The sequence below is a fragment of the Odontesthes bonariensis genome, chromosome 2, assembly GCF_027942865.1.
Source record: "Odontesthes bonariensis isolate fOdoBon6 chromosome 2, fOdoBon6.hap1, whole genome shotgun sequence".
NCBI classification, from domain to species: Eukaryota; Metazoa; Chordata; class Actinopteri; order Atheriniformes; family Atherinopsidae; genus Odontesthes; species Odontesthes bonariensis.
The window spans coordinates 26814353-26834136 of NC_134507.1; the positions used below are offsets into that span (position 1 = coordinate 26814353).

At 40.3% G+C, this 19784-nt stretch overlaps 1 protein-coding gene across 1 annotated transcript in view; it reads left to right on the plus strand.

Moving 5' to 3' along the window:
* plcb1 (phospholipase C beta 1) overlaps window positions 1–14375 on the plus strand; it is a 38442-nt gene extending 24067 nt beyond the window's left edge. The window contains exons 18-32 of the mRNA XM_075480635.1: window positions 1092–1216; window positions 3162–3316; window positions 4815–4982; window positions 5057–5156; window positions 6127–6231; window positions 7569–7681; window positions 7765–7915; window positions 8035–8088; window positions 8205–8382; window positions 8558–8690; window positions 9379–9455; window positions 11320–11409; window positions 11589–11646; window positions 11731–11817; window positions 12278–14375. Of these exons, the coding sequence (XP_075336750.1) occupies window positions 1092–1216; window positions 3162–3316; window positions 4815–4982; window positions 5057–5156; window positions 6127–6231; window positions 7569–7681; window positions 7765–7915; window positions 8035–8088; window positions 8205–8382; window positions 8558–8690; window positions 9379–9455; window positions 11320–11409; window positions 11589–11646; window positions 11731–11817; window positions 12278–12430 (1747 nt within the window). The 3' untranslated portion in view covers window positions 12431–14375. The remainder of the gene's footprint in view (window positions 1–1091; window positions 1217–3161; window positions 3317–4814; window positions 4983–5056; window positions 5157–6126; window positions 6232–7568; window positions 7682–7764; window positions 7916–8034; window positions 8089–8204; window positions 8383–8557; window positions 8691–9378; window positions 9456–11319; window positions 11410–11588; window positions 11647–11730; window positions 11818–12277) is intronic.
* The last annotated feature ends 5409 nt before the right edge of the window (window positions 14376–19784 follow it).

The window sequence follows — 19784 nt, forward strand, 5'->3', positions numbered from 1 at the left end:
TCCCAAACTGGCAGTTGGTTCCACAGACAGGGGCCTGATAACTGAAGGCTCTGCCTCCCAAACTGGCAGTTGGTTCCACAGAGAGGGTTCTGATAACTGAAGGCTCTGCCTCCCAAACTGGCAGTTGGTTCCACAGAGAGACTGGCAGTTGGTTCCACAGAGAGGGGCCTGATAACTGAAGGCTCTGCCTCCCAAACTGGCAGTTGGTTCCACAGAGAGACTGGCAGTTGGTTCCACAGAGAGGGCCCTGATAACTGAAGGCTCTGCCTCCCAAACTGGCAGTTGGTTCCACAGAGAGACTGGCAGTTGGTTCCACAGAGAGGGCCCTGATAACTGAAGGCTCTGCCTCCCAAACTGGCAGTTGGTTCCACAGAGAGGGGCCTGATAACTGAAGGCTCTGCCTCCCAAACTGGCAGCTGGTTCCACAGAGAGGGGCCTGATAACTGAAGGCTCTGCCTCGCAAACATCGCATCCGTGTTTCCATGGCAGCGTATAATAGCGTACACCTGTGCAGTTTTACAGGACTGAGGTAAAGCTGTGGCTTAAATCCTCACAGTGACAAACATGCGTTCACACAGGGATGAAACTGTCCTCATTTACAATAACTCCGAGTCAGATTCCCTCCTCTAATTTTATCAACGCATGTTTTTTTTTAGGACATTAATCCATCTTTATTGAATAAAGCCTTCTGATAAATTGCCTTGACCCTTTGTTGCTGTCAGGCACTTCCTCCATCTTTATCTCTTTTGGTAAAGTCTTATTCAAAAACCTTTTTTTCAGGAAGTCTCACTCGCAGGCAAGAAAGACAAAAAAAATGGTATATTTCTTATTTTGCTGCTAATATAAAGTCTCATCGTTCTATTGTACCAAATTTTGCTGAACATGTTTCTTAAAAGAAAGATATGCAACCTGAAGTTATTCTCATGTATTTATCATGATAAATGGCTCTTTTTTTATTTTCTACATGTGTCACTTTCATGATAACTTGCTGTGCTGTTTATCTTTAGAGGACAAAAATGTCCCGTAACCTCTGAAATGGAGTGAGGACAAGTAACAAACTCTGAAAATATCCTTAACCTCACATTAACCAGATATAATAAATCCCAGCTGAGTCGTATCTACCCCAAAGGAACCAGAGTGGACTCGTCAAACTTCATGCCGCAGCTCTTCTGGAACGCTGGATGTCAGCTGGTGGCTCTCAACTACCAAACAATTGGTAAAAAGAAATAAGAATTAATTCGTAAAAGAGGGATCCATTTTCTGTTTCCTGAAGGATAAAAACGGATTATTCGGGGTGCTTTTCATGTAGATATTAAAGATAAATTTATCTACCTTTTGTATCTTTGGACAAGGCACTGAGCACAGCGCAGACCAAAGATACTTAAACAGGTTAAAGGGATAGTTCGCCTCTTTTGACATGAAGCTGTATGACATCCCATACGAGTAATATCATTTATGAACATTTTCTTACCCCCTGCTGCGTCCTGTAAGCCGAGTTCCAGCCTCATTTTGGCGTTGACAAAAGTAGTTCTGCTAATTGGCTGGGGTCACAAAAATAAAGCGTTTTGCTTCTCAAAACAATATGCGTTCAAAAGAGTAATACATTTGCATCACAAAATCGTTCTCCAGGAAAAAAATCAGACCTCACAATCGCTTGGCCCTATTTTCTCTCCCTTCGAATCACTGCGTGCTGCCACCTGCCGACAGCCGCACCTGTTACGGTGTTTACTGCTCGGAAGCAGGGGACTGCTCGGTCTGCACTTCGGTCTGCACAGTTTACACAGCACGCAGCGATATGAAGGTAGAGAAAATAGCGCCAAGCGATTGTGAGGTCTGACTTTTTCCTGGAGAACGATTTTGTGATGCAAATGTATTACTCTTTTGAACACATATTGTTTTGAGAAACTAAACGCTTTCTTTTTTAAACCCCAGCCAGCTAGCCGGACTACTTTTGTCAACGCCAAAACGAGGCTGGAACTCGGCTCACAGGACACAGCAGGGGGTAAGAAAATGTTCATAAATGATATTATGATATTCATGTCAAAAGAGGCGAACTATCCCTTTAACCAGTAACGTCATCTATTAGACTTTAAATGGGACCATGATTAGACTGAACTAACACCATGTTTTATTAAGGAGGACTGGGTAACTGATGGTTAGACCACAGACTAAGAGAATGGGGAACATTTAGAGAGAAATATGGTCATTTACTCATCGCTCCCACTGGCTACAACCTACTTTTGTATTGGCTTGACTTTTCTGACCAGGAGGTAATATTAATCCTTTATCCTCTGTAGTTTTTCATGGTGCTTAAAGCAGGCAAGAGAGTGGAGTCCCATTACTGTGGAAAAGAATGAGCCTGATATTTCTGAAAGCTTTATGCTTGCTCTGTGGACTGCGTGATACTGTGAATGACCAAGACTGGACAGAAACCATGAAAAAATGTCGTGTCAGTCCTTTTTTTTATCAAAACAAAAAGAAAAATCGGGAACAAGATATGTGATATTATCTCTTCAGTGTCGTTTTAGGTGAACCAACAGAGCCAGCGCCACTTAGTTTGTTTCCTTTTGAGACAGATGTTTAAAAGGCCAGATGTTTTAGCATTGCAGCATGAAGAAAACACTCAAATTTTACAAGCTACAGTACCTGCAACTACAATCTTTTGGCAAATTTTTTGCACTATGTTAGCACACATAGGTAGAATGTAATTTTACATGTTAACAGTTGGGTTTTAAAACCATTTAAAAAACATCTGGGAGCGTGTACAGATGTGAAATGGTTAAAAAAGTGACAAAAATCTGAACATTTGAGTCTGAAAACTAATGGAATTTCATATAGAAGTTGTGCAGGAACCCTGGTTTCAGGTTCCTGGCTAAATTAACAGGTTATATGATCAGATATCCGAATACTGTACCAAAGCTCTTTGATTCAAGCTCCTAAATGAATCCGACTCATTTAAACCTCATTCTCTGGGTGGACTGATTGCATGTTTTATACTCCAGCCATGCTAGCCATTTAGCATAGCCTTAGGCGAAATGAACAGAACCGTTCCTAAAAATAAGCCCTTCTGCAACAAGCGTTCAACAGCTCTAACCAGAGGTGCAGCTGTTTGTGTTTGTGAGCGTTTGCGTGGATAACATGACGTGAACTTTCTGCCCCAGATTTGTCCATGCAGCTGAACCTCTTCATGTTCGAGTACAACGGTCGCAGTGGCTACAGACTGAAGCCTGAGTTCATGAGGCGTCACGACAAACACTTTGACCCTTTCACAGAAAACACAGTGGATGGAATTGTGGCTAACACCCTCTCTGTGAAGGTACGCCTGCAGTGTGGAATAATTTTGACTCATTTTAAAGTTCTGCTACTCGTCTACAAATCACGGAATGGTTTAGGTCCAGAATACATGAATGGCAAGGCAAGGCAATTTTATTTATAGAGCACAATTCGTACACAAGGTAATTCAAAGTGCTTTACAGCTACATAAAATCACAAGAGGTTGAGTTTATATTTTTCTTTTTCCCCTCTTAATGGCCCTGTCACACTGTTGCGTATGAGAGAAGCGTATGAAAATTATATTATTCATTTTCATACGCACGAAAAGGGTCCTTGAAAATAAAGAATTGTGCGTATACTTACCGTATTGAACCTATGAGTAGCTTATGGTCAGCGTATGTCAGCGTATGAACAACGTATAACCAGCGTTCTCTGCGTCTGACTAGCGTATGAGTAGCATATGAACTGCGCATGCCCAGCGTACGTTTCAACGCGCCTATATCAGTAGCCTTTCCACATTGCTCCATTATTGCCGTAGACGACGCGCTATCAACATCTCTCGAGACATTCATCTCGATCATGCCTCCCAAGAAGCAATCGTCGTTTGCCCGGGCCCTGGGCCGAGGAAAAGGCAAAAAAACACAAGAATCATTCTCACCCAAACCTGCTGAAATGCCTGATGCACCTGCGGCTGATGAGTTACATGCTTCTGAGCGATCAAGATCCCCAACTCCTCCTCCTGACCGCTCCCGTGAATCGTCGGTTGCCTCAGATATGTCAGTTGCCGCCTCCATCTCCGCCCGTCTGGCGGAGATGGAGGCGGCAGACGGGCGGAGGCTATAAATACGCTAGCTGTACGGTACACCTTCATGCCAACATATGGCAACTTATGTCCTGCGTTCTCAACCTATCAGTAACGTACCTATATCGTACCTCTAGCGTATTCAGCGTATGCCTAGCGTATGCTTAGCGTATTAACCATACGCATAAAAGTTTTGAGCATGTTCAAAAATGTATTTCTGCCTCAGCGTATGCCAACGTATGCCAGCGTGCTTGAAACGTATACAACCTATGCCTAACGTTCCCCTAGCGTATGTCAGCGTATACCAGCGTATGAGTGATAATTTTCATACGCTAGCATATGCTAGTGCCATACGCAACAGTGTGACAGGGCCATAACTGTCTTTTAATTTTCATTCTATTTTTTTTATTCTCTTTAAATTGCTTGTTTTTATGCTGCTTTATGCTGTTCTTTTAAATAACTTGTCCTTATGTAAAGCACATTGAGTTGCCTGTGGTATGAAATGCGCTATATAAATAAAGATGCCTTGCCTTGCCTCATGATTGAGTAAAAACTAGAAAATCTCAGTGAAATCCAGCCTAGCAGCTTGCATTGTTTCATTCTAAGTTGTCAAAGTTATCAATCTAGTCATTGATGTTTGAAGATAAAACATGTTTTGTCATATTTTTTTAAGATAACTCAAGATGTTTGCTTATGTTAGAGCGTTTCACTGCTACTTAAATGCTACTGTGCATCTTAGATCATTTCCGGTCAGTTCCTGACTGAGCGGAGGGTGGGCGTGTACGTGGAGGTGGAGATGTTCGGACTCCCTGCAGACACCAGGAGGAAAGCTCTGAAAACCAAAACTTCTCAGAACAACAACGCCGTCAATCCGGTGTGGGACGAAGAGCCGATCATTTTCAAAAAGGTGGGGAACAGAAGAGAAACACACAAGTGTTTTTTAACTCCACTGTCAAACGTGTAACTTCTGCCCTCTTACAGGTGATTCTTCCTACTCTTGCCTCTCTGAGAATTGCTGCTTTTGAGGAGGGAGGAAAGTTTATTGGTCATCGAATTATTCCGGTCTCTGCCATCCGACCAGGTATGTAGTGAGTTAAGTGTTGTTTTCAGTGAGATCTCGGTTCGTTCACCTCACCTCTTAGAAATCGGCGATAGCTATGATTAAAAAAAAAAACAAAACAAAAAAACAAATGTTCTTCATTTTAAATGTCACAGAGAGACAAACTTGAAAGATTGCCTGTGGAGGCTGTAAATCCACGGATAAATTTGTCACATTAATCAGACACTGACAGTCTGTCCCACACACTTACTTCCTGAGAGACACAGCTTGGCTCCCACTGTGTTAAAAAACCCACTCAGCTTGCAGAGACATGCTTTGGCTGCTTTAATTGAAATAAGTGTTCATTTTTCCTGCTAATTTGACTTGGATTTATCAGACTCATCAACATCCCCTTCTGCTCTCTTGTTTTTTTTTTTTTTACATTTTGTCACACATTTATCCTGGATTATAAACCAAACTGTGGTTACACCACACTGAAAAAAACAACTCATAAGATTTACTTAAAAAACCCTTTGTAAGAATTTGCACTCAAATGATTTAAGCAATATTTAATGCTGCAATATCTAGTAACACTCACTTGCCAGTATCAAGTCAATTTTACTTACCATAAAACATAACAGGCAGGAACATCATTTTACTCAAAATTTTAAGTACATTTTATATATCTGTAGTATTTGCTGTTATGAAGTAACTTAGTAGATTTTAACGATACACTTTCAGAGTAAAGTTTATGTAGTATTTCTAGGTTTACATACATACAACTATTAAACATTTCAATTGTATGAGGAAACCTAAGTAAAACTTACTCTTCCACCATAATTCATGTATTACGTTAATAAAATGTTTAATTTTACTTAAGAAGCTCTAGTTCTTACTGAATCTTAAAAATACAAGATAGAAATTATGACAGTTACTCTAATAGAGTTTACTTCACCAAAAAGTCACTTTTTTCAGTGCAGGCTCTTGGTGTTGAGTGACGCTTTCTCTGCAGGTTATCGCTACATTGGCCTGAGAAATGAGAAGAACCAGTCTCTGATTCTGCCGGCTGTGTTCGTCTACATCGAAGTCAAAGACTATGTCCCAGATACCTTTGCAGGTATGAACTTGTCAAATGATATCGCTGACAGATCTTAATTATCTATTTGTTCCCATTAAAGCACAAAAGAACAAAGCATCATGCTAGATTACAAGAATAAAGTCTCCCAGACATCTAGTTCATTCTCACCTCTGCATTAATTCATTAAAACGCTTTCATCACGGAGAGCTTTTTTGAAAACATCCCTCTTTGCCCCGCAGCCTAAACTTCCACTTCCACAACAAGAAATTTAATGAGCATGTGAATGCTCTTCAGCTACAGGACATTATTTACATTAGAATTTCCTGAGTGTTTGAGCCCTTATTTGGCTGTTTAAGGGCAACACAGTCCGCCTTACATAATTAGAGTTCGTAATTATTATAAAAATCTAGGGCTGGGCAACGATTAAAATTTTTAATCTAATTAATCACATGATTTCCCTGATTATTCACGATTAATCGCATTTGTACGCAAAATCCAAAAATGAATTCAAAAGTAGTGTATGCTTTTAGCATTTAGTTTTATTTTAAATGTGCTGCCATATGAATGAAAGTGCCATAACATTTGTTGTGCAAACACACTTTTAACATCAGCATCTTTCTGTAGTTTTTATGTAGAAGCCTCGCTCCACTGTCTGTTTCCTTGAATGACTTGCTGCTATCAGTTGTGTGTTTTGCCTTTAAGTGATATTTTAGACTGGAACTACTACGCTGAGAAGACAATTCAACTTGGCAGTGTTTACAGAAGACTTTGGTTCTGTCGACTCCGCCGTCTGGAAGAACTTTAAAATGAAAATGGCCGAGTAAAAGTTCCGTACCCTTCTCCATGTTTGGTGGATCCGCCAATTACTTTCTTTTCCGGTTCCGCAGCAGACAGCAACAGACTTTTACAAAATAAAAGCCTGTGAGCAACAGACTTTTACAATAATAAAATAAATAATAAAACAGGGGTGGTCCGTGGCGTAGTGGGTTGAGCAGGCGCCCCATGTACAAGAGGCTATAGTCCTCACTGCAGCTGGCCCCATTTCGAGTCCCGCATCGGACAGCCCTGTGCTGCGTGTCGTTCCCCCTCTCTACCCTCTGCTTCCTGTCCATTAAAGGAACAAAAGCCCCCCCCAAATTTTTTTTTTTAAATAAAATAAAAAAAAATAAATTAATAAAACCTGCGTTAATGCATGATAAAATATTTATCGCGTTAAATAATTAACGAGTTAACGCGATAATAATGAGTTAACTCGCCCAGCCCTATAAAAATCATAATTCATTTGAACCCGTGACCCTTTCTCCAGTCAGAATGTTTCAACATCAGCTGATGTGGTTGCATCTCTACATTCGTGAGTGTTTTTATATTTTTACTAGATGTGATTGAGGCTCTGTCCAACCCGATCCGGTACGTCAACCTCCTTGAGCAGAGATCCAAACAGCTGGCCGCTCTGACTCTGGAGGACGGCGAGGAGGACACACCGGCCGAGGTGAGATTCGTTTTCTATTCGATCTGATCTGTCTTTAAAGCTACATGTTAACAGCTGTGACTCTTCTTTGTTCTGACCTCCAGGATGAGACTGACAACAGTGTAGAGCGCAAGAACGACCTAAAACCGGCTCCACTGGAAAATGGACTTAGTCCCACCTCTGGCCCAGCAGGCCACACACCCGTTGCCACGACACCCAAGGCCACCGCAGCTCATCAGCAAGCAGCTACGACAGGTAGCAACCACAAATATTACTGGGGTGCTCGATGAAAAGCTGTAACTATAACTTCAGATGGAGATTTGGTGTGGAAACATTTGCTTTGTGATGTTAATGGTGTTATTTCTGTATTTTAGAAGCAGCCAAACCTGCAGCAAAGACTGAAGACCTGGTCTTAAGTGTTTTGATAGGTGAGTATTTACCTGATACTCAAACTATACTTAAAGGCGTCAGATGAATTTGTGTTTACACAAAATAACATCCATTTTTAGCAAACTTTATGCTGTACGATAACTTGTGTTAAAAGATGTTCCAGCGTGCACGTTGGAGAGTCTGCAGCAGTCCAAGGTTTATCAGAAGGAGCAAAGACGTCAGTTTAAGGAGCTGAAGGAGCTGGTGAGGAGACACCAGAAGAAAACGTCGGAGCTTCTCAGAGAGTTCAACAACAAGTACAAAAAGACGGCGAGGCAGTGCAGCAAGAGCAGGTGATCGCACCTTTATTGCATCGTCTTAATTTAAGATTGAGTGTGCATTTTGGAAGCTTTTAGCCACCAGATTATCATTGCCGGTTACTGATCAATATTTTAACACATTTTAATGTAGGTCTAAAAAGAAAAATGAGGGGAAATGTTTGTTAGAATTTTTACCTGTGTTTTTCAGGGGTTCGTGTTCGGACGTTGAGAGAGACGATCGTCTCCAGCAGCTTAGAGACGAACAGCAGCAGCAGCTTCTGGCCCTGAGGCAGGAACAGTATTACAGTCAGAAATACCTGCAGAGGGAACATATCAAAACGGTAAAGACTCATTTTGGTGCATTTCATTTGATGATTATGTTAAGAATAATAAGAAAAAGTCTAGCTGAATCCTTCTAAATGATAAAGATAACCACAGATTGTACATTTGAAAATTTAAGAGTTTAAATCTGTGTTATTTAAGTGAAATGTGTTATATACGGAGGTCCCACACCACCCAGCTTCAGTAGTAATGACTTCATTTCGGTTCCCACATTAGATCCACAGCTGCTTCATCAAACGCACCGAGACATCAGGAGTTGTAGCCTGAGGCCCGTTTTTCATACACGAGGTCACCAAAATTCACAGTTTTGGTCATCATGTTGGCCTCATAGCAGCAACAATACACCTTTCACCAAAGTTTCAGAGTGTTGGCAGTGTTTGATAAACATTAAAAATACACCGTGCCAGCTACATGTTCCTGCTCTCAACTTACAGCTGGGCAGCTTTCATGCCTTTGCTTTTCAGGCCATATTAACCATTGATCACAGAAAACCGTGCATATTCATGGTCAGTACCAGAAGGATTAAAAGCAGTTCTGGAGGCGGTGGTTTGGATGCACACATGCAGCCTCCTCCATGATAACTGATCAACGCACACGCCATGTTTCTGGTGTGAAGCCGGCCTCGGATGTCCCACAAACCCCTTGTTATGTTGCCTCAGTACATTTTTAACATGACTTTTCCTTCAGCTGACAGAACGACTGAGCAGTCTAGCTGAGGAGAGTCACAACACCCAGATGAAGAAACTTAAGGACATCTGTGACAAGTAAGATCTGAATCTGTGACAAATATTTAAAGCAACACGAGAGGCCTTTGTGAGACTTAAAACTATGTGCTGAAAATTAATTTTCAGTCTTTGAGGATAATCTTTCAGCAGCTTTTGTCACCTTCTGTGTGAAAAACCTCACTCATAGTTCCTGTTTTTGAATAAAGTATTTTCTGTTCTATTCTATTTTATTCTTTAAAGCGGAACTCCGGGGCATTTGAAGCGTGTTTCCATTGCTAGAGGTTGTCAAATACTGCTAGTAGGACACAGAGAGGTCCAGATCTGTGCTCCCTGTGTGAAGATCGCTCTGTCCGCACAGCGTGTCATGCGAGGCTAATACGTGGTGGCTAAGGGGCAAGCGCTAACCCTTCCACGTAAAACAACAACTTGCACACTGCAGAAACGTCACACCACTTTATAACCCATCCGACAATAAAGTCACAAGCCTTACCATCAAAACCATATGCATGGTTCTCACATTACTGGCATGGGGACGTTACAAAACAACTTTATAAACAGCATGTCACTCACCGGCTGGTTGTAGGCTCGCGCATGTGAAAGCCCAAAAGAGTCAATGGACGATAATCCCATATACAAAACAATTATCTTCTCTAGAAAAACTGCGTTCAAGTATTTAAAACATTACAACAATACATGCCCAGTAATATTGTTGTAATGTTTTAAATACTTGAACGCAGTTTTTCTAGAGAATATAATTGTTTTGTATATGAGATTATCGTCCATCGACTCTTTTGGGCTTTCACATGCGCGAGCCTACAACCAGCCGGTGAGTTACATGCTGTTTATAAAGTTGTTTTGTAACGTCCCCATGCCAGTAATGTGAGAACCATGCATATGGTTTTGATGGTAAGGCTTGTGACTTTATTGTCGGATGGTTTATAAAGTGGTGTGACGTTTCTGCTGTGTGCAAGTTGTTGTTTTACGTGGTAGGGTTAGCGCTTGCCCCTTAGCCACCACGTATTAGCCTCGCATGACATGCTGTGCGGACAGAGCGATCTTCACACAGGGAGCACAGATCTGGACCTCTCTGTGTCCTACTAGCAGTATTTGACAACCTCTAGCAATGGAAACACGCTTCAAATGCCCCGGAGTTCCCCTTTAAAGCTTCTAAAGGAGGAGTGTGATTTGATTGGTCAGCTGATATGAAAAAAAAAATGCTGAAGTAGCAGTTAGCTCTGTGGCATTGCATACAAGCCACAATGAAGGCAATATGCAAACAATCCCGGACCACAAACTCTGTCCTGATCCCAATTCCACCCTTTAGCCCCATCACATGACCCGCCCCTACATCATTTTGCAGGAATAAGAGGCCCCTGTTTCAGGATGGGTCAAGGATTAGTGGTTTTCTAGCCGTTCTAAGAAGTCCCTTTTAAAATATGTGGCACTCTACACAGTGTGTACATTAATTTTGTGAGCCTAGACTTTCATATGATGCAGTGCCAAAAATATAGCACCAACTTGAAGTTTTCTTTATGGAAGCCCAGAGCGGATAAATAACTCGTTATCTCGAGAAAACGAAATGCTTCTCACACCAGCGGGATTTGCTTTGTGCATTTTCACAAACGCTCCACATTCCATGTTTGATTCATAGGCTACTTTATTCAGTTTTCAATGAAAGGGGGGTAAAAATGGGTAAATACCTTTGCCAGAAATACATATAAACACATATAAACAGGGGCGGACTGGGGAGAAAAAGTGGCCTCGAAAACCATCGGTAAATGAACTTGTTATCTCGAGAAAACCATCAAAAAAAAGTTTATACGTACCACGTCCACTCTGGGCTTCCGTATTTCTTAAAGCATCCCGCCACCATCAGCTCTAATCTTTCCTCCTGCTGCTGTAGGGAGAAAAAGGAGCTGAAGAGGCAGATGGATCGAAGGAGAACTGAGAAGATCAACCAAGCAAAAACCAAAGAGAAACATCTGGCTGAGGAGTACGATCAATAGACACACACGTCAATGTTTACTGTATCTGCTGCACGTCTTTCCAGACACCTGCTGTAGCTTTCTCCTCCACCTCATGCACTGATCCGTCATGTTAATCATAAAACAGAAGAGAAAAATATTTAACCCAAATCCAATCAAGCTCAACCCATCTGTCTGTGTGTCCCAGGGAGAAGATGGAGATCAATAAATCCTACGTCAATGAAGTCGTTCAGAACATAAAACGGGTGAGCAGCAGACGAAGAATCTGGATTATGGGAGTTTCTTTCAGTTTTATGACTACGCAATCATAAAACTCTGTTTGCCCTCAGCTTGAAGAAACTCAGACGAAGCGCCACGATCAGCTGGTGGAGCAGCACAACGAGCTCCTGCAGGAGATACAGGAGCAGAAACCAAAGGTAACGAGGCTTTTATTTATTTTTGGTCTTGCCTTGATGAAATGTGGCACCTACCAGTTTGCATACTTTATGCTTGAGTGCTCTACTCAACAGGAACTTTCTGGTACATGGTGCTCCATGCTGGTGCTGCTGCCTGTAGCTCCACACCCACACATTTTTGGAGTCAGTGATGACATCAGCATGGGGCGTTTGAATGATGCAACATGCCTCCTGGCGGCCATTTTAGAGCTGTTCTGTTGTTGGTGGTAATGTCTGACAACAGCTGCTTGCAAATCTAAATGTACAACCCATCTGCCTGAAAAGTCTGAGATAAACTAAACCAAATATCTGTTGTTTTTTTTCTTTATTGGAAACTGAAACTCACTCTGTTTCTCTCAACTTGTGAACTGCAGAAACCAGCAGCAAGCATTCGGTCTGGAAACGATGTGTAATCGATGTGAATGTCTTTGTATTTCTGCAGCTGCAGGCGGCTGTGGAGTCAGAGTTTCAGGAGAAGTTTGAGCGTTTGCCCGGAGAGATTCAAGACTTCCTGCAGGACAGGAAGCTGGAGGGCAGAGGTCAAAGCAAGTCTCGTCCGTCCACCCCTCACGAAACTCTGTCAGAGGATGACTGAGGAGTGAAATGCATGGACGGGTGTGGGGTGGGGAAGAAGAGTCGGTGGGAGATGCAATTGAGGAAGACAGTAAGAAGTACCGATGAGGGAGTGAATTATCCAGATTATAAAGACTGTTACTTCTCTTTTTAAAGAAAGAATGCTTTAACAGGTTCTTTTTTAGCATGCACTTTGTTGTATTTCAGCATTTAATCAGAAATCATTTAGTCATCTGTTATTCTGACAAATAACTGATGCATGACATCTATCTTTCTATCTATCTATCTATCTATCTATCTATCTATCTATCTATCTATCTATCTATCTATCTATCTATCTATCTGATCATACATTAGAAGTTGGCTGAACATAGGTCAGATTGAGGAGATTCATGCCACTATGAATACCATTGCCGGTCATTTTGGTGACAGTAGTGCCATTCACGACCCTTTCTCTGCTTTATTTATTGAAAATTATTACTTACAAAGCTTTCTTTTTCAGTTACTCTCTGTTGACTCTTACGTTTGCACACTTTGAGCTCCTCCATACATCCACAGACTGATCTGTTGGCTTTTGAGCCGCTGTACTCCAACTGCTGGGTGTTAATGACGTTCATAAAGGACATCTAAACGAGCTTTCCCCTCCTGCATGCATCCACCAAATGTTGCTTGTTATAAGCAGAGGAAATAAAGCACAGCTACAGATGATATTTACACTCACAGCACAAGCTGATGATGATGAAGATGATGCACACATCTCAGCATAAGATAGATAGGATAAGCATCCTTAGGATACTGGAAAATACGGATTTTTTTTTTTTCAACTGTACTTGTGAGGACCCTCTGTGACATAATGCTTCCTGATTTAACCATTACACCTAAAGGCCTCTAGCTTGCTGTCACATAAACTTAACTGGGCTCCTCAGAGGCTGTTTTCATCCTATTCTAACCTGAAGCCAACGTATTAGAGCTTCCTACACAGTGGCTTGAAGTATTCACCCCCCTTTGGTATTCTCGGTATTTTGTTGAATTCTAATCAGTAAATTAAATGTATATATTTTGGGCTTTTATCTGTTTAATCTACACAAAAATGTCCAAATGAGTAAGAAGAAATTAAAAGCCCCAAATTAAAATCTGATGCTGCCAGTTACATTCAGAAGTCACATAATCATATCAGTTACGTCCACTCGTGTCCAATCTAAGCATCACATGATCTCAGTTTAAACACACCTGTGGCGAAAGACCACAGTCAAGACCAAGGAGCTATTCAATCAGGCCAAAGACAATGTTCTAGAGAAGTCCAGAGTAAGGTTGTGTTATGAGTCATCAAAAGCTATATGCTTTATCCAGCAGAGCGTCATTAAATTCATTGTTAGAAATCTAAAGAATACGGCACAAAAACAAAGCCGCCAAGAAAGAGTAGCCCATAAAAACTCATGGACCAAGCAAGAAGAGATTAAAGTTAAGGAGTGTCTGTCCAGGCCATTTCAAGCTGTAGACTCTACAGTTTTGGGCTTCATCCAAGAGTAGCCAGAATAGAAGTCTTCTTGAAGAGAAAAACACAAGGAAAAGCATGTTAGTGTCAGACTTGGACATAAGAGGGGACTCAGATGCAGAGAGTTGGCAGAAGGGCAGACTTTATTATAAGTCCAAACAAAAATCCCTCCTAGGGAAGCAACATAAACGGCTACGAAACTAACTTGAACTGAGAAACTAAACTATGAAAATTACAAACCAAAATCACTCGCAATGAGGCTAATGAACTGTAACTCGCAAAACGTGAGATAAGCAGGATAATTATCGAGACACACTGGCACAAGACAAAGGGACACGAAGACTATATGAACACAGGGGGAAAGGGAATGGCTGGAAACAATTAGGAATCAGGGAGACAATCAGACACATGAGGAAGGGCAAGTGACCTGAAACGAGAGGACAGTTACCTTTCAAAATAAAACAGGAGACAAAAACACCAAAATAAAACAAGACCTCACCTCGGTGTGACAGTTTGTTTGTTTGTTCTAAACAACAAAGCATCATGGTTAATGACTTCAAAACACAAGCTTTTCCTCCTTCCTACTCCTCTTGTTCCAAAGAAGAACACCTCCAGGAGCCCAAATTAATAAAAAGAAATACTCATTAAAACCTTATTTTTTGCCCTTCAGCTTTATGTTATGTGATGTTAGAAACAAAAAATGACTTCATAAATGATAAAACTTGCCTAAACTGCATCGTGCTTACAAAAGAAGCTCATGGTCATTGCTCGTGGTCTAAAAGGGACATACAGTATGTCTCATCTGTTTGATGGAAAGGTGCATGTCTGAGAGTCCTCAGTTCACATGTTAAATGGAGACGCTACAGGAGGCGGCTTAATGTAGTTCAAAGAAGTCTTAACCTCCATCCGGTCCTTGTAAGGAGTGAGGAACACCCGCAATGACCTCATAAGGCATTTAAAGTCTGAAATAAAGACTGTAACACAAGCTCTCACACACAGTGTTTATCAGTTACAATCTGAACTTTATGATATCTGTTTAATCGACTTATTTTAGGCCATAGTTTTATGTTCCATCTGTGTATCTACAGTAGTACATTAATTGATATGTTTTTTTTTTTATTATAACAGGTAAATTTGGGGTCTAAAACCCATATTCTGTTCTCCCAACTGTCATGGGATCATTTGAATACTCAGTACTTTTGATAACAAGTTCTCCAATTTACATGACCTATGACAAGAGTCCCAGTAAAGTACCATCACCACATTGAAATATGTACTTATATAAGCATTTCTACTTTAAAGCAAAGGTAATTCTCAAAGGTTTCCTTTAGGAGACCAGAAACATCCCTGTGAGGGGGGGTTGGATGTCATGGTAACGCACAGCGCCTTTGATCATTCAAAAACCAACACATGACAACAACTTTTCCTCGTTTAATTAAAAACACTTCATCAGAACACATTTGGCACTTTCTTGTTGGGTTTAACTTTACTTGGTCAGGTTTAGTACTGAAATACTTTCTTTTTACCAGGCGACCACTGCCTTCGTGGACGCCAACTTTCTCTTGCAGTTTCTCTCGCGGCCCCTAGAGGTCGCACCTTCTATAAACATGATTATGGTCAGTTTTGGGTTGCATGAACAAACACAGGGGCATATTTGGGAAGAGGACAGTCTCAGTTTTAGTCATGTATTTTTTGTATTTACTCTTTGATTTATTACTGAGATCCTGGTTTGAAGTTGTTTAAAATGACTGTTAACTCGGGACATTTATGGTGGTCTATAATGTTTAAAGGGAGGGAGAATCATTTCCTATAGGAAGTAGAGATATAACTTTTTTTATTCCTTAAGCTGCAACATCCTCTGAGTTCCCTCAGACCTCTGGACGAGTGATCCAGCATTCAGACTTTTATTCGATGTGAAGGGGTCTGAAAGTCTCCTGCCGCTGCATGACTTATTTATTTTGATGTGAACTTCGTACATAGTCGACACTTTGATGGTGCATTCATTTATCAGTTGTTATTTCACTGTAATTAAGAAGCAGGAACATAGTTTTCAAAACACTTTCAGAGTTTTACGTTGTTGTCAAAATGTAAAATGAATGGAGCTCGTCCCTGTTCGTACGGTGATCTTCCAGAACAATATCTGCTGGAACATTTTCCATGTTTTGTTTATTTCTCTGGACTTACCCATCTAAAGCCTAAGCTGCGTTCAACAACCTTTTAACAGGGAATCTTTTCTTCAGATTTGAGCAATTGTTGACTGAGCTGAACCTTCCGGTCCACGGTCTGCAGGCGGCCTCCACGGCGGTTTTTATGGCATTAACTTGGCTGTTAACTCTTCAAGCAAGCATCACAGTACCTCATTATTCAATAAATTAACTGTTAAAACATGCTTAAGGACAGAAAGGGGCTGAGATTCTCCAGTAAAAGGCCTTCTTTGAACGCAGCCCTGCTTTAGCGATTATACTGAGCATGCTTTATTGTGCTGGATTTCTCCACCGGTTTGAATTGTTTCTTGTTTTATTGAATGCTATTTGAAGACCAGCTGAAAAACTATTAAAATGTTTGTTCTAAAGTTGAGCTGTCGTGAGTTTATTCAGAGCTCACATGTCAGAAAATGCAGTTCAGACACAAACCAGCCGAGTTTACGTCTGTTTGCTAAACTTTGCCGTTGAAATGTTGTGTGTGAGCAGGACGAGGATGAGGAGTGTGTGGCTGCAGGGAGCTGAGAGACAGCCTGTCACAGAGGATTTATTGGACTACATCTAAATCTCTTGGAATCTGTCTGACCAGAGATAGAAAAATTAGCAAAACCCCAAAATATACAAGACAAAACTGCTATATGGAAATCTAGGTTAAATGCAAGGCTGCAGCAGAGTCCTTAGACAGATGTTACTATCTTACTAATTAGACGTAATTGAGTCCATTGCATTAAAAAAAATCTGAAATAGTGAGTGGAATGATTCTGGTTAACATGGTACTGATGATTAATGTTTTAATGCTGCACTGTAATTATGATTAGAGGAGCACAATGTAATCGGTATGAGCTGATAAAGGCTTTAAAACTGAAGCATCAGCCAAAAAAAAAAATCAATGCTTGGGTCAAATAAAGTCAAAATTGTTGCAGACCTCAGAATTGTCACTGCAGATCATCCAAGCTTGCTGAAGTAGGTTGGAAATGTTTCATAAAGGTGAAATTAATTTTTGAATCTATGAAACTTAAAAATACAGGAACTACATGCCAAATAAAAAAGGAAAAACTGTCAAATTACAGTTTTGTTATGGGTGTTATGCCCTGTCTACGGGGTAACCAAGGCACAACATGACAGTTTATTTATAACATATGTAAGAAATATAATGTCAACTTGGAGATATGACTAAAAGGCTTCAGGATGGGCCAAGGCCAAAACAACAAACAAACAAAACTATCTTCAAGAGGGAAACAGACCTAAACAAAGCAACTTGGAAAGAAAACACCAACCACTGACCTTCCTAGACTAATAAAACAGGTGAAAATTCAAGAAAATAATATGGCAGCCCATCCCTACAGACTCCAAGATACAAGTTTGTTTACACATTTAAAAAAAAAGACTTGTGTGGGCGGTTGGGAGGAGAGTGAGATGAGTGCCCTCATCCCAGGTCTATATTATGAAGTCCACTCCCAGGTAGCCAATCGGAGCCTGGCACCTGCACACCATAATTTACATAAAGTTAAAAAAAAAAAAACATGGGTGACCTGTCCATTGTGTGATTTTTTTTTTTTTAGTGTTTTTGTTGTGTATTTATTTGCATTATCTGCTATTTTCCTAATATGTGAAAATAAGTTTTAAAATTCACCGAATCATAAATTAGGAACCAATTGATTATAAGCTTTAAAATGTTGTAAAGATGCCACTCTTCATAAAAGACCAAATGCCTTATTTTTTAAACATGCACATCTCAACATCAGAGCAGCTCTGAATGGGAGATTTCACTGTGACAGCAGACCAGAGATCAGAGTTTTAAGCCTTTTTTTCCATCTCATTTTGCTGTCTTGTCTCAGGCAGCAGTGAGTAATTTACATGAAAACCTATATTTACCATGCAGAAGTTAGAGACCTAAACTTAGATAAAACAAAGCAGATTACAGGGATCTACATTCATTGCTGTGTGACTCTACCTGACAACCAATGAGGCCTGTTGTACGAATAAACACAAAACTTGTGTTAATCGTGCAGTTTAGCTTTAAGCTTGATTCTGCCGCCATCTAGTGTCAACAAGCAACAAGTGCAAGTACAGCTTTCATGTTAATCATTTAGAAAACTGTCTTATAACAATAACTGGTGAAAAGTGATTGTTTGTAGTGGATTGACTCAGATGAAAAATGACATCGAAACAGATGTTAAATGAAGGTAAGAGAATAAAAAGGCTAAGTGACAGTGGCACAGATGTAAGCTGTCATTGGGCGAGTCGACCGCCAGTCCATCACAATAAAGAGTGGAGGAGAAAACAGCAAGTGGAATAGTCAATATTCACAAGAGAAGACTAAAGACCGAGCATAAACTTACACTTAAACTAACTGAAAGTTAAAAATATTCATTCAAACCCACCAACACTTATGTCTGTGGATGCTGTTTGACTTTGCATCTTGAGCATCTAAAGTCATGAAAATGTCACAGTGTGACGTGTTTGCAGGCTCGGGGACCCACAGAGAGAGATGGTTTCTGTTCCTGTTCACGGAATAACGCATAAAAGAGACACAAAACAATCCAAACGAGGTCGTAATCTGAACACAAAGAGGAAGAAAACAACAAAAAGTAGATACAGAATTGTCATGGTCAATGGGTTTTGTGCTGTTTTGGGCTGATGTTTTGTTCTGTTAATGTCTCCCATGTTAGTGAGGTCACTCTTAGTCTTCTTCCTGTTCTGTGTTTAGTTTGTGATTGCCCTCTTTCTCTACTTTGATTTAGTTTCTGTCATTCCTCCTGTTTCTGTGTGTTGTGTTGTGTGTGTGCCTTGCTGGGTTATTTAGTTTTGTCTTCTCATTATGAATTTATTGGACTTCCTGATTTTTAATTTGAGTTCAGTATATGGTTGCTCTTTACCAGCTACTTCCTGCCTGTTCTCCTGTTTTTCAGTCCCACTCCCATTACTCACTGTGACAAAAAATGGTCACGAAGAGATCCAAACTCACCCATATTCGGCCAAAATTAGACACAAGCCAAAATTCAGCACAATGTGAACAATCTGCTTTACAAAATGAGGCACAAAACTATAATAATGACGACAAGAATTATCACAAAATGGCAAGATGATAGATTTCAAACGAAAATAAAAATGTGTCATTGAACATGTAGAAATTGCCGAAATTGAGCCACAAACTGACCAAAAAGGGAAGGGAAATTATATAAAATGACAGCGAGGAGATGCAAAAGCATTCATGATGCACAGAGTGACCAAACTGAAGCAAAACAGAAACATAATTTAATGCAAGATACATGAACCTGAATAGAACGGTGGCCAAATGTGACACAACAACTCTGATCAAATGTAATATGACCACAGAATTGTCTACAAATACATTCAGATCAGGGATAATAAGACAAAGAATGACCCCACACTGAAAAAAGTGACTTTTTGGTTAAGTAAACTCTATTAGAGTAAATGTCATAATTTCTACTTTGTATTTTTAAGATTCAGAAAGAGCTGGAGCTTCTTAAGTAAAATTAAACATTTTATTAACATAATACATGAATTATGGTGGAAGAGTAAGTTTTACTTAGGTTTCCTCATACAATTTAAATGTTTAATAGTTGTATGTACATAAACCTAGAAATATTCCATAAACTTTACTCTGAAAGTGTTTCGTTAAAATCTACTGAGTTACTTCATAACAGCAAATACTA